We start from the raw sequence: 18619 nt of genomic DNA, 5'->3' as shown, positions 1-18619 counted from the left end.
TCACAATATTTTATGTGACACTTTTTCATCAAAGAATACATTTCTTTTGAAAGAGTAATATCATTTTGTGGTTTTATACTAGTCATATAATATACTAGCAAAGAGAGACTCAACGATCACAATATCAAATATACTTCAAGAATTCCGTGTGTCTAACATAATACAAGAATGTCATTAAATTTCATATCTTTTACTTTCAGATATAAATTAGATAGTAAGTCTAATTTTGTCTTTATCACAAGTAAAGAACCCCCCACATATTAAATATGTTCTCAAAAATATTTTTCAAGTATTTGAAATTATTTTCCACACATTTTTTTTTCATGCTTTCATATTATATACCATCAAGATACACATTGGGAACATGAAGCCTTCTTTTGGAGATTTAATGCATAGAAACACCCATTGCTGGCACAAAAAATCACTAATATTATGTTACTAGTATTTTTTCTTTTCACTTTCTATCACAACTAGACAGACCACATAGTATTTAGAATACTAACAATAAAGATTCAATCTTTACAACTTATTTCTAGTTTAACGATGAAGTTTTCATATTCTTCTAATCGTTAACCGAATGAACCTTGAATTCTGATGAAGTTTTTATATTCTTCGAATCAGTTTCACATTCAGACAGAGTAGTAAACCAAAAAAGGTTTTAACCTCCACAAACCTCAAATACAACACTGTTTCTAGCTAATGATGAAAATTTTATCTTTTTTCAAATTATTTAGCCTTAAAATTCCTGACGAAGATTTTGTACTCTTCAAGTCAGAATATTCATTCAAACAGAGTACTTTACAAGTTGGTGAAGTTCCTATATTCTTCACACCAATGCACAATCTGATTTGTTCGTGAAGTTGTTATATCCTTCAAACCAAAGGAGTAAACAATGACAAGATTTTAGTCTCCAAAGTAAGACACAATCAAATTTCACATGGAGTAGAAAACTACAAAAGTTTCTTTTCCTGATTTTTACTCATATTGAATCATATTCTATCTGTCAGCAATGATTCCATGCAAATCACATTTCTTGCTAATTTTTTCATTCTTTTCCAATTTTCATTATATTCCAATTTTCCTTAGAAGATATTGAATTTCAAAAAAACTAAACTAATGTTCAAATATTATTAGGAAACAACATTTGTTCATTTACTTCTTCTCATAGTTATATAAAACCAAGAATATAGGAAAAATAATCAAAGTGCACATCTTTTCTCATTAAGAGGAAAACTAAAAGGGTGAAATGTGTCAATGCACTTGGGATGAAAATAAAAATAATCTTAGCCATCCAAGGAAAATGTACTACGGAAAATATACTCAAACATATTAAAGTAGTACTGATTCATCCCAAAACTCTTTTATCATATGATGAAATAATTCTCTGTTTATTATTTTTTTCTTTTCAACAAAAAGAACACAGAAAATAAAAGTAATTTCTTTACCACATAAAAAACCATCAATATAAATTTCTTAAGCTTGTTATCTCCTATTTCAGATTAGCAAACCAGAAAAATAATAAAAGATGAAAAGAAAAGCACAAAGAACTATCTGAGTCCACAGACTCACTGTGTGTCCTTAAGAAATTTAATCCGCTCAAGTACCCGAGGTTGCAGATTAGTTCCTCCCAAGATAAAATGGATTAAACATTAAAGAATTAGCGGTACATCAAACTTCAATAATTTCAGCGAACTCAAATGACAGCAACGAATCAAACACATAGACACGATCGATCGATTTTATTTTGTAAGGAATGTATGCAAAAGAATGGAAGAATTCAATGCTAAACAATGAGAGACAACCTCTCTATTTATAGTCAACAAAGGGTAAAGGTCACAACTCTTAGGAAAGAAGACAACCTTCCAGAAAGGTCACAACACTTTGGAAAAGGCATAACCTTTCAAACGTAACAACCTTTTCGAAAGGACACAACCTTTCATAAACATCACAACATTCAGGAGAGTCACAACCCTTCATTTCATGTTCATACCTTTAAAACCCAACAATAAATATGACAATTAGTTAAGTTAGGGGCTATGATAATAGAAACTTATGGGAATAATCAAAATAAAGACTCATTAAGTTATACATTTACGAAATTTAAAGTAATGATCTTTTAGTTTTTCTAACATGGCATAGATTTAATAAAATTAAAAGAGTCAAAAGGAGTTTCTCTACTTCTTGACCACGGAGACACCATTTTCTTTCTCTACTTCTATTTAATTTTCAATGTATTTTGTTAAAGTTTAATTTCATGTTTCATATCCTACCTAGCTAACATCTTTGGAGGAGAATTATTCTAGTTAATAATGATGATCATATCTAAATAGGATGTCGTTTACCTCATTTTTTATTGTATTCAACTCAGCCCTACTCAAAGTGTACAGAAAAGACATTAGGCCTCCAAATTTTAGGAGCTCATTTTAATTAAAAGAAATTTTTCGTATACTATTTGTAAAATATGAAAAAACTATAGATGAAGTTCGACATATTATGTGTTATGAAAGATTATATGAATACTTATATTATTAACTGAAAAAATATATTAAAGAAATTAATTATATAAAAGTATTTTATATCTCAAACTTGAAGAGCTAGAAGAATAGACTATGTATTAAAAAAAAATGTTTTTTTCTAAAGTTTAAGGCATTCATTTAATTTTGACTTTAGAATGTGCTTGAGTCGCCCCCCCTAATTCAACTACTAAATTTGAACTATGTAAAAAAATTTAATATTAAACTTTTGTCCAGAGAGACTCATTCTTATCAATGAAAAACTCTAATAATATATGTTCTTTCTTACCTCTTCTATATGAACTATGCTTAACATTTGAATGAAAATATTTTGTTATTATAGTTGTACTTATACAACAGAAAGTTAGGTTCTCTTACGTACAACTGAAGTGGATAATCAAATTGTATTCCAATAACACCTTCTTTTGTAATAAATATTGATTTGCTATTTATAGTATTTCCTTTTTAATTGAAGAATAATATGTGTGTCACACGTGTATTCCATGTAAATTTTATAATTTTGGAGAAAAATTTATTTGAAAATATGTATATAATGAGTACCAAAATGTAACAAGTTCAAATAAATCTGTAAGTGTATGACATGAAACATCAAATAAGGAGAGTATTTTAGAGAAAAATATATTAAAAAAACTCTGAACTTGGTCGAATAACTTACTTTAGAACTTAAATTTTATGGGTGTTTAAATACCCCCTTATTTGAAGTGAATTAAATGCAACCCTTAGAGATGACGTAGTAAAGAGAGTAAGTTCACTCACCTAATATAGAGTGTGAAGAAATTAAAAAAGGAGTCATACACATAAAATTATAAAAACTCTTAGAGATGAAGTGATAAAGATGGGTTTTTCAAGTGTTTAAAATTAATTTTCTTTAAGAAACCAATTAAATTTTTTTAACTTTGATAGTAGTTAGAATTTTCAATAAAATTACAAATGATTAATTTGAGTATGAATGGATTTACACACTCACAACAATAAACTAAATAAAAAAAAAAGGAATTAGTTGACACATATATTTGTATCAAAAAACATCTGTTAAAATTAGATTATTTAGTTTAGAAGATTATATTTGAAATTCATCCTCTTTTCTTTTTGAACTAGGTAGAGGTGGCCCGTGCTTGCACGGGCCCAACATTGAAAGATTTTTGTTAGTTAAATAAAAACATATAGAATGTTTGAGTCGGATATATATATATATATATATATAGAGAGAGAGAGAGAGAGAGAGAGAGAGAGAGATGGATAGATATATTATATATATATAAAATATGGTTGGCTGTTGTTTTGTTCGTTGTCATGGCTGTGTTATTTAGGTTGGATATGTACAATATTTACATAATGCTGCATTTTGACTATTAGTCAGCATCATTCAAAAAGCACCTGTGAAATAAGATGGAAAATGAATTTAGTATATAGTTATGGGGAGGAGTTAATGTTGAGTATAGTACTGGTTTGTTTAAAAATTTATCAGTGATTGCAAGATTTAAGTACCTGTCAATTTCTTATAACAATGCAGCAAAGTCCATGCTATCAGCACCAAAAGTGTACGCCATCTAGACAAAATGGTGTTGCCAACCATATTGCAAAAAAGTATTACACTACAACAAAAGGAGAGTATCAAATCTTATCCAGAAAATCAGAATCAGAAAGATGTACATAAACAAACGTATATAATTAAATTCATATGCTTCATAAGTAATATAGATAAAATGATAAATTTAATATGTTAATCATTATTGTTATAATAGGTGTAACAATTTAAAAATGAATAAGTAATTAAGAAGGGTACTATAGTTTCTGTTCTGACATCCACTTTCTTTCTATATTCATGGTCAAATGTTAATTAAAGATTAATCCTCTAGATTTTCAAGGATTGCTCTTTTAAGTTTTGCTCGTCTTTTTATTCTGAGTAGTAAATATTTGGCAGGCTTGTAACTCAATTTTTGTCCTAATTTTGGTTCTCATTGAATTGTGACTAACAAAAAACTGAAAACTTTGTAAACCTAAATAAAACTTGTAAGNATTCCTCCCCATAGAATTGTCAAGTACATAAATAAGAACCCATCTTCTTTTTCTCCTTTGCTTACGGCGAACTTTTTTTTTTACCCATGTATGTGTAAAAAACTTTCATAAAAAATTAAAGATAAAGAGAAAACAGAAGAAAAATATGAAACCATTCTACTTTATGCACCAAAAATATGAGCTTCTTTTTTAGGCCATTTATTTCTCAGAATCTCTCCATTATATTCTCCAGACTCCATGTTCTAATCTACCAAACCATCAACAATCAGTAATCAAACTAAAACACATTTCCTAATGCAACACACATCCTGTTTCTATAAATAATCTATCAAATGTAACAGATTTGATAGATTCCCTTCAGCAATAAATAGGGATACAAGTTGTAACCACATTTGTTATATTTCCAGAAGAATAAAATTTAATCATAGCATATCATCAAAAACATATTTTCCTATATAGATCTAACCCAGAATTTACATACTTATCCAATAAAATCTCTCCATTATATTCTCCAGACTCCATGTTCTAATCTACCAAACTATCAGCAATGGCCAGGTCAGTGCCTTATGGTGAAAGATATTTGGTGCCATGACATGTTTGTTGTCAATCAAACAATTTATCAAATCTTTACAGTAGTTACATACTAAATGCTGTAAAAGTTCAAAAGGATAAAAAGATTGACACTGAGAAACTAAAAAGACACAGATGGTCCATATCTGTTATTGAAATTATCAATACAGAAAAATATCTTGGCCACTACTACATCAACTTGCCAAAAAAAACTGTTTTTATAAGCATTCCAGCAACTTTTTGGATAAAACCATGCCATCTAAAGTGTTTTCTCATTTGGCTCATCATATCAGCCAGAAGCAACATGAATATAATACTATATGTTTATAAATTAAACTACTTTGTATGCTAGTAACCAAAGAAAAGATAAGAACTTTTACCAAATAAGGACCACTTAGATGGTAATACAATTAACTTTGTAGAGGACTAAAGAAATATTCTGTTCTTAATGAAAAATAACCAAAACACCACCAGTCCTAAAAATCAGATATTTACATATTACAACATGCCTTCACTTTTTGTTGGCAATCAAACAATTTATCAAATCTTTACAGTAGTTACATTCTAAATGCTGTATAAAGTTCAAAAGGATAAAAAGATTGACACTGAGAAGCTAAAAAGAGACAGATGGTTCATATCTGTTATTGAAATTATCAATACAGAAAAATATCTTGGCCACTACTACATCAACTTGCCAAAAAAAACTATTTTTATAAGCATTCCAGCAACTTTTTGGATAAAATCATGCCATCTAAAGTGTTTTCTCATTTGGCTCATCATATCAGCCAGAAGCAACATGAATATAATACTATATGTTTATAAATTAAACTACTTTGTATGCTAGTAACCAAAGAAAAGATAAGAACTTTTACCAAATAAAGACCACTTAGATGGTAATACAATTAATTTTTTGGAGGACTGAAGAAATATTCTGTTTTTAATGAAAAATAACCAAAACACTACCAGTCGTAAAAATCAGATATTTACATATTATAACATGTCTTCACTTTCCAAAATCTCAAAAATTTCAAGAAACTGACCAAAATATTAGTGGACAAGAAGAGAAATATAGATCATGCTGACATCAAATGAATCACTTGAAACTAAATTTCAGTTATAAAGAGTTGATGTTCATCATCAAAAATGGAAAATATTTAACCAAAATAGAAAGTGCACATACCAGTAAAGTGCATTAGTATTGTGGCTCATGCAAGCAATGCAACCATTACTAATATAATTTCCTTAGAATATCTTATTGAAATAGACTCTTCCGTGAGAGTTTTTCTTTTTTATTTTACATGGAATTTAACTCCCCAAAAATATGACAATTAATTTCTTCATTGGTGCAATAAAATAAATTTTAAGACGGAAAATATTTTATAAATTTAACAGATTTCATAGATTCCCTTCAGCAATAAATAGGGATACAAGTTGTAAAGAAGAATAAAATTTAATCATAGCATATCATCAAAAACATATTTTCCTATATTGATCTAACCCAGAATTTACATACTTATCCAATAAAATCTCTCCCTTATATTCTCTAGACTCCATGTTCTAATCTACCAAACTATAAGCAATCAGCAATAAACTGAAACACATTTCCTAATGCAACACACATCCTGTTTCTATAAATAATCTATCAAATTTAACAGATTTGATAGATTCCCTTCAGCAATAAATAGGGATACAAGTTGTAACCACATTTGTTAAAGCATTAGTTTTAAAGTTAATAGGACAAACAACATTTATTGCTGCATAGCAATTGAGAGTCGTGTAGAGAGAATACCTTTTAGTGTTCTTTTATCATGATTTGCTTCAGCTTGCGTTTACTGCTTTCTGGAGTTGTTGGTGCGTTGACGGGCAGTGGCAGATTGCTAGCAATATCTTTCTCGGTGATTGACATGATAAATAGTTTTGCTGAAGATGCATCCTTGTTTTTGGCAAACAATTTCTTTATTTGGACGGTGAATGTCTTACCTAGCAGTTTGTGTTGCACCGATATGAGTGACAACAGTTGTTTCTGAAAGATGGAAGAAATCATGTAAGATTAGATTTTTAAGGATTAAATAAGAGGTTGTAGAGTGTTTTACCTTGATGCAACGTGTGTCATGAATTTCTGCTACAGTTAGAGACAATAGTTCTTCTCCAATTTTATCTGAAATCATGGCTGTTGCTGAACCAGTATCATCCTTGATGGTTACTTCAAACTGGCATCTGATCAAAATTCAATATGTTTATGTTCAATAATAATTTTTTAAATTGAAAATTGTTATTTAGTTTACTAATCGTTACCAAAGAAAGGTGGCATTTATATAACTTTACAAGAAAGCAAGGACGTTAGCCGGCTAGGAGATGTCTTATTCTTGGTAGTGTGCTTTTTGACTACTTGTATGAACATCAGAATTAAAATAAAATGTAAAAAAGCAACCAACTCAACACGTATCCAAATTATCTTTCTACTACATCACATTTTATCAAAGCCAATTCTTTCGGCCTATCAAACCATAATTAAATAAGATATAAATAATCTATAACCTGTCACAATATTTTACATCAATAACATGTTAGCAGTTGCAAAACAAATGAAGTAGCTTAAGCCTTAAGAAAAATAAACTATGATACGTAAGGTTGCAGCTGCTAAAAGTTATATTTGATTGAGATAATACTATCATTACTTGATTTGTGGAATTCCTGCCAATCAAAAAATTAAGAAATGTCTAATGCACATTGCAAAAGTAAGCAATTTATTGGAAAAATATATTGAATTTATTACTTTGTCTATAACACATTCCAGTTCTTTCTCTAGTGATTTTTCTTTTCATCGGTAACAACACAACAACTTTGTATCCTTAATTAAACTCCTCAAATATCCCCAAATTTCATATCAATTAAAATGGAGCAGAATAGAGTGACTGAATCGCTACTAATCAAGTAGATTAAAGGAGGAAGGAGAGAAAGAAATCGCAATGATGGGTGGGGAAGAACATAGGTAAAAAGGGTTGTTGAATTTTCTTATCCAATCTGTCTAAGTTTGAATAGACTAATTAAATCATACAACTAAATCAGTGCTAAAAAATAAAAAATTTAATGTACCAAATTTAAATTCAAGGACGTTATGGTTATGCAGTTATTGATCTTACTGATATGATTGTCATACCTTGGTGTGAGTTGTGTTGGTCGACGGCAAGTTGTACAATAGAATGTTCTCTGTGTCCAAATCCTTGGAAATACTTGCTTACAGTCAGAGCAAACTAAGACACAGAATTTTTGAGTTTCATTGGATATTAACAATTGAGCTTGCACGTAGAATACTTGTCCCTGTGCATACATATGAAATGGTAAATTAGATTAACATTTCATTTGAAAAAGAGATTTAAGATGTAGATGATGCACATACCAAGGACTGTTGCTGGATGTTGACAATAGGCACTATGTGTTCTTCAAATGGCACAAACAAAAGAGAGCCTGTAGCTGTGGTGCTTTTTGTTGTGTATGTGTTGAGAACCGGTTTTATTTCATCAGACCTGTATGTAAAAAATGTTATAGATGTGAATACATTTATTTATTTATGGAGAGGTGTATTTTGAATACCATGTCTTTAATGCGATAGCTTGTGGATATGGAGGATCAATCTGGATTGTTGTACCAAATCTATTTGAAAGGCCTGCATATTGTTTAATAGTTGGTGTTAATTCGATTAATGTGTTATAAGAGATATTGTTAATATGTTTGATTTTACCTGAAGATGATTTTGATTTGGCTACTTTTCTGGCGATAATTACTGGAAATTGTTGAAGTTCTTTCACATGTTTGAGAAGTTTATTTCCATATAGGTCGATGAATTCTTCCCAGAGAGTGAGTTTTATTGGTTTCCTCCTATTTTCATTAAAAAAAAAAAGAAGATAAACAGTGTTATAATAGATCATAACTTACACAGGTACAAGCAAATTTGGGACAAAGTTGACGAAAGAAAGTAAAGAAAAATGTTTTATAATTGTTGTATATACACAAATAGAATGAATATCATCAAAGTAGGATGTAACGTTCTTACTGTTGTTTTCCAATTAGGATATCAGTTAATCAAAAGGATAAGCAAACATTAATAACAATAGATGTGCTGCAAGTTTAAGTACACCACAATTAGATAAATCTGATATTTCAAGTTATTCAATAAAGTCAAAATCAGAAGATCAACCCCATCCCCCACTCCCAATTCCATAGCAGCCAGTTACTGATTTGCAAAGGAAATTAACAATCTATTCGATAATTGGAAACTTTTTATCAATATGTGGTAACCAACTTATCTTTTTCTAGATGCTTAGATCAAGCTATTTAAATATGAGATGCTTGTAATCACAGAGAAGGGAATTTTTTTAAAAAAATTTACTTTTCAAGAAAGAGGGTCAATTAGACACCTAGATCAAATTTGGACCTTCAACTTTGACGAAAAGGAAGATGACATCATTACTTATTAATAAATCCAGTTATTTGACACAAGCACATAGAAAATAGAGCGATATAAGATGAAAAGTAACATTGTACTTACTCATAGTCGATGATGATGAATTCTTGAATTCTGTTTCCGTTTGAGGCATATGATGGAGGACTACCATTTATCACGAGGGCAAGAATGTCTTGCAAGAATTAAAGAGTTATTAGTAAGTGGTAATAGTTATGAAAAATGAGTTATATGTCTGGTAAGTATACTGTAAATATATTTTGAAAAGTACCGAATTCAAAGCCTATAACTTGATAATCGAAACTGTCAAACGATGTAGTTTTTAGCAGCGTTGGTGGCAGCAATGGTGGTTCAGGGGGTACGACTTTATCTATTGGTTCAACAATTGTGCCCTTATCAATTGTCCAGCTGAATTGATGAAGAGGAATTCCATACGCCTTGATCGACTCGGAGACAAATGCCCCCGATAGCAAATATGTTTGAAAAGGAACAAACTCATTTGCATAATATGTGATATCCGTACCGTGCATGATAACTTGTATTTGAGTTTCCTATGAGAAATTTAATGAAATTAGAATAATATTAGGTAAGTGAAATAACAGCTTTTGCCATGGACATGATGGTTTAATCAACAGAATGAAGGCTACAGTAAAATATGTAAGTACTGTTTTTGTAGATAATTATTTAAGGAACACGACATAAACAACATTAAGCAACACTTTTAGTGGGAAAATTAATTCTCAAATATTAGTTCACATATTTATCAGGTTTTTCTGTGCGTTTACAAAATCAGTTGAGGAAGACATTCTTTATCTTTCTTCATTATCTGTATAATAATATTTCATTTATTCTATAATCTTCACACTGTCGTTCCTAAAAATTTGCATATGATTTGACTTAAAAAAACAATTCGATATCGTAAATGCACTGGTATCCGTTTAGGTTTCAATTCACTTTCTATATTTTGCAAAGAAAATCAATAGCATCGAACTCAAACAGTAACGAACTTCTCTATAACACAAATTATGTCTACAAAAAAAAAGAGAATTAAAACGTGGATTTAGAGTGATAAGAAGTGCTTCATATCAAAACTGACAAGCAGTAGAATAGAACTTCAACGTAAAATCAAAGCAATCAATAGCCAAATTTATTTAAAAAGAAACTTTAGAATTCAAGTTTACCTGAGTTCTACAAACAAAACCAATTATATTTAACCCAATCTGTAACTTTTCTACAACAGAAGAAACGTAAAATGTAGATTTGCAGTGACAACGAGTGCTTGACAGCAAAACTCAGAAGGAACAATATTTCAACTAAGTAGAAGAGCATTAAATTGAAGATTAATGAGTGAAGACAGATTATAACCATTAAAAAGCAAAGTAAAAATGGTATGCAGTATATTTATTTTGCTACAAACTAATTTATGAAAGTAGATGAGTATTTTTTAGTTTAGTGACAAATACCTCTTCATCCTGTAATATCATCAATTGATATTTCTTGTTTCCCTCCCTTGTGGTTCGGGGATGACCTTTATCTACCACTTGAACTTTACAAATCCATTCTTCTGTGTGCTCGTCGATTTCGTTGATATTCAATCTTTCTGTCATGGCTGGTAACTGGGGTTAAATATACAAGACAACATCATCATTAATAGAAGAATAATGGTATGAAATAAAAAAATATATGAGATCAAATGATAGAATACAATAGGTTGTTTACCTATCAAAAGTGTAAGATAGTTTCACGAAAAAGCCTTTTCTATAATTTCGTCATAAACAATGTTATATGTAGATGTTTCATCGTTATTATCAGCTATTGGTGGCCTTATCAATATCTTAACACAATTAGAACTCTTGGCTCTTGATAAAGCAACATACAATTGACCATGAGAAAAGACAGGTTCACGTAAATAAATGCCAACAAAATCTAAAGTTTGGCCTTGTGCTTTATTAATTGTCATTGCAAAACACAATCGTATTGGAAATTGTAGCCTTTTAAATGGTAGAGGTAACTTTTCATCTTCTGATGTTAGTAGTGGTATTCTAGGAATGAATACATGTGTATTTTTAAAATCACCATTAGATATTGTGGCGCTGATAACGTGTGATCTGAAATCATTACATATTAAGCGTGTACCATTGCATAAACCTTCACAGGGATTTAAATTTCTTAGTAACATAATTGGACAATTTTTTTTTAACGTTAATTTGTAAGGAGGCAAACCAACGGGATTCAAAGTATGCAATAAGTCTTCGTATTCACTTTGATCCTTTGGATCTATGGTCTCATCGGTAGCTAGATATGTTTTTTCAGTAGTTGGGAATTGAGTGATTAACATATCATTTATTTCGTCAACAAAATCATTTTTTGTTGTTAGAATAGCACGAGAAGTGATGAAAGAAAGATTTGAGTAAGAGGTGTGCAAATTCGGATAAGTAATTTTAAATAAAAGATTCAATGAATCTTTTTCATTCTCGAATGGTACGATTAAAGAATGAGGAATTTGAATTTTGCCTTTATCAATTTTTTTTTCAATTCCATTACCAATTCTCATTAAGTATTCACAAAAGGTTGGATCTGTTTTTGCACGCATCCATCAATTGTAGTCATATTGGTTATGCTTGGTAATTGTTCATTTTCACAATATTTTTGTCTCGAAGAAGAAGCACCTAAAGGTTCAACTTTCTGAATACCACAATGCCATCCATTTTGACCATATGGAAATAACAGCGGATACTGCAATGGATCATAACAACCGTAATAATAGTTTACCAATTGACTCCTATTGCTATTTGTATATACACGAATATGAGGGGTGAGTGTATAGTTTTGAGTATCTTGCTCTACCCATATTCCAGCAACTTCTGATGCAGTTGGTAAGTTGTACACTCTTTGATCTAAACCAGCATCGGATTTTAGAGCAATGTAGAAGTTAGATAATTGTGGAATATTTATTAGTGACTTTAAGAATATGGAGTATGGATTAGCATTTAATATTTCCATCAGTTTTTGTACAATACCTTCATTTAGTTTGCTTGAACATTCTAATCGATTCCTCAATTCATTTGCACTATCAAAGAAATATAATTGTAAATTTCTTCCTTTCTCAGTAGCTGGTACTAAGTCCTCTATAAAGTGATACATTTTTCCTTGAACTCGAAATGTGGATATACCTTTATATTTTTTTGCTAGTTCTTTGTCATAATTAACTCCTAGAGATGTGAATGCAAAAATGTTATTGTAAGTTTTTATATAAGTTCGAAACTGTTCAGATTCATTCGTATTTCCTAAATATAGATTTCTTAAAGTTGTCGGTGTTTGATGCGAAATAAGGCGCACAATACCATTGCCACAACAAAATGCTGGTGGCTCATATTCAAATCTTTTTGCAGTGCAGAATTTACACCGGGGAACATCTTTTAGGGTAGCGTAATTTGTTATTGGGTGGATGATTTCCATGTAATTAACTTCTGTTGAACTACATCCTGCATAATGTAGTTAATTCTTAAAACTAAATTTAGTAGATAAAGATTATTTAGATTATAGCCTATCCAACGATTTTACCTCTATTAAGAGTTTCCTCATGTGTAGACAATGTGGTGGTGCTGCAGCTAGCACCGATGAAGGCATTATTGTCGATGGCTGAGTTTACCCGTCTGCCAGCTAGATAGGCATCTTTCTTATTAGATTGTGCCAGTTTATATAATTCACGCCGTCTAGCCTTTTTATCAGCATGAGCTTTTTCAGAATTCAGATGATTTCTATTACTTTTGTCTGACATTTGTAGAACTGTTATCTATCCTGAATATGATATATAAAATTATATGTTTACTTTTGTTTTCTTACTCATGCATAAGACAGTTCAAAATAATTATAACAAATCAAATTACATGCATAAAACAATTCGAAGTAATTATAACAAACCAAATTATTCTTTGCAGAATTTAGTAAAAATGCAGAAAATTAATACAGAAGGCAAAAGAGAAATCGTAATAACGGGTGGAAAAGAACATACCTGTAGCGCTGAGACTGCAGTAGTAGTAATTCCAAATTCCTATCTTCACACTGCACGCAAAAAGTAATTGTAAAAGGAATTTAATATTTTCAACAAGTTGTATCTATCAAATATCATCTCTAATAGTTAGTCTCAAACGTATGATATTAGTGTAGCCATATGAATATATGAAAGCTTAGACAAACAGAATAACAGACTTATTAACTTAAATACTCGAATGAAACAATTAGTATCAATTGGTAACTCATAATGGCATTGTTAGCATATTGTAGTTTTCTTCTCATGCTACAGCTAGCACCATAAGTCATAACAAACCTTATACTGCTACTATTAGTAGAAACAAAAGATTTGAGTGTTAAACTGAACCTTTAGCAGCAACAATTTTCAGTGAGATATTTTCTCTAACATGGTCACACAATTGGCCATCTTTTATTCTACGCGGCTACGCTACTATACAATTTAACATGGTATGTATAATTTAACATGGTATAAGAGCAGATAGATAAAGGTCGCGACTGTGAGTCTAAACCATCACTTATTATCAAAAAGTGTGCGCATGAAAGGCATGTTGAAGACAATAACAACTAAGTAAATAACCACGCTTTTAGAACAGAGAATAGTCCAAACATTATCAATCAAAGCTGTTAAAAAAAAGGAAGAAAATTTAAGCAAGTAAGATATAAACATTATTAAAAAACAGAATGAAACCCAAACCTGGGAATCATTATGAATGTTGTGCATGGGATTTAACTGTGTTTGAGTTTTGGTTGATCCAAAACGGAAATATGCAAATGAGGTTGATTTAAACCAAGAATTCGAAATGAGGTTCTCAGATTTGGTGCTTTTAGTCTTATTGACATAACTATAGAAAAATATTGGCATCTACTTCTATATTTGATCTAAAAAAAAATAATATTTTTTACACCCATAAAAAAAAGACATGAAACTTTATTTGTTAACATGCTAGATCAAGAAAATGACTTGAAAAATCTCTCTTTTATCAACACACAAAATCAAAGATAGTACTTTTCATTAATCAGAACACAAACAGAGAGAAATGCATTGCAACAACAAATACCCAACCCAACTATTTACAGAATATTAATTTAATGATCCACCTAAAACAAGTCTGTCCTAAAATAACACATAAATCCATGAAATAACGCAATGCAACTGATAGAGATAAAATTTTCTTATTCTTCAAAAGCCAAAAAAAGACATAGGCATACTGAAACAGTAGGTTTTTTACACACTAAAGAATCAAAAAATTGGTGATTCTTTCAGAAGAATTTGGAACACCCAAACAAAACTAAGGTATCCTAAGTCTCACATAATTGCTAAAGAATATCATGTCAGAATTCGTACAGAACAGTTTGTTATTTTTTTACTGTTACGGTAAGATAGAATTATTATGAAGATTCCTATCTCTTCTAACATAGTCTGTGTTATTGGTTGTCTTAGTAAAAAGAAGAAATTAGAGCTATAGGTTTCTAAATTGGATCAATTTTTTTTCTCTCATCTATATTTGCATCTTCTTGTTGCTAGATGGTTCTGTCTATGCATGCGATGATTCTTTCTTAAGTCTCCTTTTACAAACTGGTGCAACTGGAGGCACCTCTGATGTTAACACTAAAACGAAATATGAACAGAAGAAAATGGATGATGAAAAGATCGTGGAAATATTCCGGAATATAGTATCAACTGTAGATGACGTTAGGCAAATGAAGAAGAAGTTGTGTGCTGCAGTTGTTGAGGTGCTTCCTGAAGATGGTAAGAAGTTCTGATATGTTTTATCTTCTATTCGAATGATACGTCCTTATTCCTTCTCCAGTTATAATTTTTTTTAATTTTTGCTCTGTAGGATCATGCCTCCAAAAGTCATTGAGTGATTTGAATGTAGGAGTTAAAAATCTTATACAAACAATAAATGAACTTCATTTGAAGCATCAATCCCTGGCTAGTGCATTGCAGAATCATAGAGATACCGATGCTAAGAATAAAGCCGAGCTTAACTGTTTAAGAGGTAACTCCTTATTCTTGATTCAAGTTAATGGAAATATTTTGACATCTTATTATTGTGAAAATAAATTATATGTTTATGCCATGTAAACATGGACCCCACAAGTAAATAAGGTAAAGAAAATTCACTAAAGAGTTTCTACTGGCACTATGATTTTGTCAAAGGATGCAGCTTGAAGGTGTAAAGCCAAATACAGTAACTCTGGCATCCCTTCTGCTGCATGTGCCAGTTTGCCACATTTGAGGCTTGGCAAATGCCGCATGGCTGGGCTATCAGGCTGGACCTTCAGGCTTCAGGTTGATGTTAATGTGGAAACTCGCTTTATTGATATGTATGCTAAATGCAACTGTTTTACACTGATGCAAAATATTGATCGGGGAAAAAAAGCACAAAGTTTGAATCTTTAAACTCAGAATCAACAAAGTAACCCCAATATTAAACCAACAAAACAAATTACCAACTCACCAACTACACAAAACGAAACAGTATGAAATTAAACCCCACATCAAGTCAAATGAAGAACTCAAACCATAATAAGAAAGAGCTCATACCTTTATCGAAAAATCAGGAAAGGCCTTTGAGCTTAAAAGGGTCTCTGCAACAATGAATTCAAGAACAAGAACACGTTTTACACAGTGCAGATTTGAGTAAAATAAAAGTAAAAAAATTAAACATACATGTAGTATGTGAATCAAGAAGATTCTATCTTCTTTCTAGGTAATAGACAAAAAATGAAGCTTAGTCAAAAGTGTTAAAACTTTCAAGCAATATAATTATTAATCATAATTTAAGAAGAACAACAATTGTGAACAAGAATCAAGCAATGATGGACATGGAGCAGGTATTAACATTACAATCGACTGACAAGAGATAGTAGAATACAACTTTGAGATGCATTTTATGATCAATCTACTCATATATGAACTCCTTGGTTGGTAAGGGAAGATTTTAATGTGCCTGTGGATGAATATCATAAGTTTGGTTGGCTGAAAATGAAGACTTCTTGCTGCCTAAAGGAATGTCAATTATCAGATATGGGAGTCACTTCACTGGTAGAATGCTCCTTGATTGAATGGTAGATCAGATGAAACTTGCATTTCTAAAAGACTGGACAAATGTTTGCATAATCATTCTGGGAGGTAGTCAGACAGAATTGGTCAAGGAACTTTGGTCCAGACCGTATGGTTACTGTACATAATAATTTGAAGAAGGTCAGCAAGGCATTGTCTAAAAGAAGTAGCAATTTTTATGGTGACACACTGAAACAGATAGCAAACTGTAGAAGTAGTAGTTAAGGTCCATGAGCTGAAATTTGAACGAAATCCTACCCATGGAAACAGGAAGAGGCTACAAAAACGTACAAGCTGAACTGATAAAATTAAAAATAAAAGACTACATTTTTACTACCAAATTCCACAATTTCCACAACCCCCTTTTAACCTTACATCAATGCCACACACAAACCCCATCGAAGAACAGAAAAATTGACAAAGAAAACCAAAAACAATAAGCTGACTCATCATTCAATTAACATAAAAAATGGTTACTTTCTGAGCTCTTCACCTCTATTACTCAAAAGGGGTACCAAAAAATCAAAACTTGAGCAGAAATTTGACATGCAAGCAGAGACTACATTTTTACTACCAAATTCCACAATTTCCACAACCCCCTTTTAACCTTACATCAATGCCACACACAAACTCCATCGAAGAACACAAAAATTGACAAAGAAAACCAAAAACAATAACCTGACTCATCATTCAATTAACATAAAAAATGGTTACTTTCTGAGCTTTTCACCTCTATTACTCAAAAGGGGTACCAAAAAATCAAAACTTGAGCAGAAATTTGACATGCAAGTAGCCTTTTTAAGTCCAGCAACTTGCCACACAAACATTAAGACTTCATTTTTACTACTAAATTTCACTATTTCCACAACCCCTTTTCACCATTCGAAAAGAAGACAAGCAGAAATTCGAAAGAGGAATTCAAAACCCAAATCAAATTTGGGTATCACATACCCAAATCAAATTTGGGTATATTCACCCACCTAAATCAATCTGAATGAGTCAACCAAAAGGATAATCCAACATACCCAAATCAAATTTAAAACTTGAACATCGATTGAAAGAAAGATGAAGGTGTAAGAAAGCTGAGACACACCATAAAAGCAGAGAGCTTTAAAAAAATTAAAAAAATAGTTCTTCCATTGGCAATAGAGTCCAATTGATGCACCATCTCTTATAAACCTCCATACCACACATACCCAAATCAAATTTCATATATTCACACACCTAAATCAAACTTAATCACCCAACCAAAAGGATAATCCAACATCAATAAGAATCTCAAATGGGAAAATAAGGGAACATTCGCACAGCCAAATGAAATTTGGAACTTCACTTTGATGAAAGAAAGATGAGTGAAAAAGCTCAATTGAAACATGCTTAATCTTACCTGGTAAATGGTGTGAACTTTGATGTGAAAATAGTGATATCAGTAGAGGGAAAATAGAAGGATGACATAGAGGAACACATGCATACATTCAGATCACCATTGAAAGACACCTTGCAATAGGAAAGTGAAAGGGCAAAAATTGATTAACCAAGAAGATGACACCTAGCCATTAGAGAAAATTGAAAAGACAAAAATACCCCTAAATGTGAAAAGACAAAAATACCCCTAAATAATGAAGCAAGCATGTTGAACTACCCTTTTCTACTATAGTAGAAATGCAAAAGTAAACTCTATGTACAAACACAATCAATGCAAGGTATATCGTATTTAATTTATAAAATATAATGCTATAAAGTAAATCGACCTAAGATTAGACTTGTACAAATTTATACAGTAATAAGGGAAAAACGTGTAACGTACGTTTCCAAAACTACTACTAATATATATATATATATATATATATATAAACACACACACACACACTAGGTAATTGAACCGCGCTTCGCACGAACATAAATAATCTTTCGAACTTTTTCAATAAT

The 18619-nt window shown here is 30.9% G+C and overlaps 1 protein-coding gene across 1 annotated transcript; it reads right to left on the bottom strand.

Moving 5' to 3' along the window:
- Positions 1 to 3760: 3760 nt before the first annotated feature.
- Positions 3761 to 18304, bottom strand: LOC107016877 (replication protein A 70 kDa DNA-binding subunit A-like). Its single transcript, XM_015217203.2, has 14 exons — positions 18078 to 18304; positions 16172 to 16215; positions 13601 to 13650; positions 11049 to 11201; positions 9857 to 10136; positions 9673 to 9760; positions 8866 to 9002; positions 8718 to 8790; positions 8524 to 8650; positions 8284 to 8444; positions 7217 to 7340; positions 6913 to 7146; positions 4023 to 4129; positions 3761 to 3911 (listed from the first exon to the last, which is right to left on the bottom strand). The coding sequence occupies exons 4-12, from the start codon at positions 11190 to 11192 to the stop codon at positions 6916 to 6918; spliced, it is 1365 nt and encodes a 454-aa protein (XP_015072689.2). The 5' UTR covers positions 11193 to 11201; positions 13601 to 13650; positions 16172 to 16215; positions 18078 to 18304; the 3' UTR covers positions 3761 to 3911; positions 4023 to 4129; positions 6913 to 6915.
- Between the last annotated feature and the right edge of the window lie 315 nt (positions 18305 to 18619).

The sequence above is a fragment of the Solanum pennellii genome, chromosome 4 (genome assembly GCF_001406875.1).
Source record: "Solanum pennellii chromosome 4, SPENNV200".
Lineage (NCBI taxonomy): Eukaryota > Viridiplantae > Streptophyta > Magnoliopsida > Solanales > Solanaceae > Solanum > Solanum pennellii.
The sequence above is the reverse complement of the archived record's forward strand: the minus strand, read 5'-3'. Positions and strand labels throughout refer to the sequence as shown.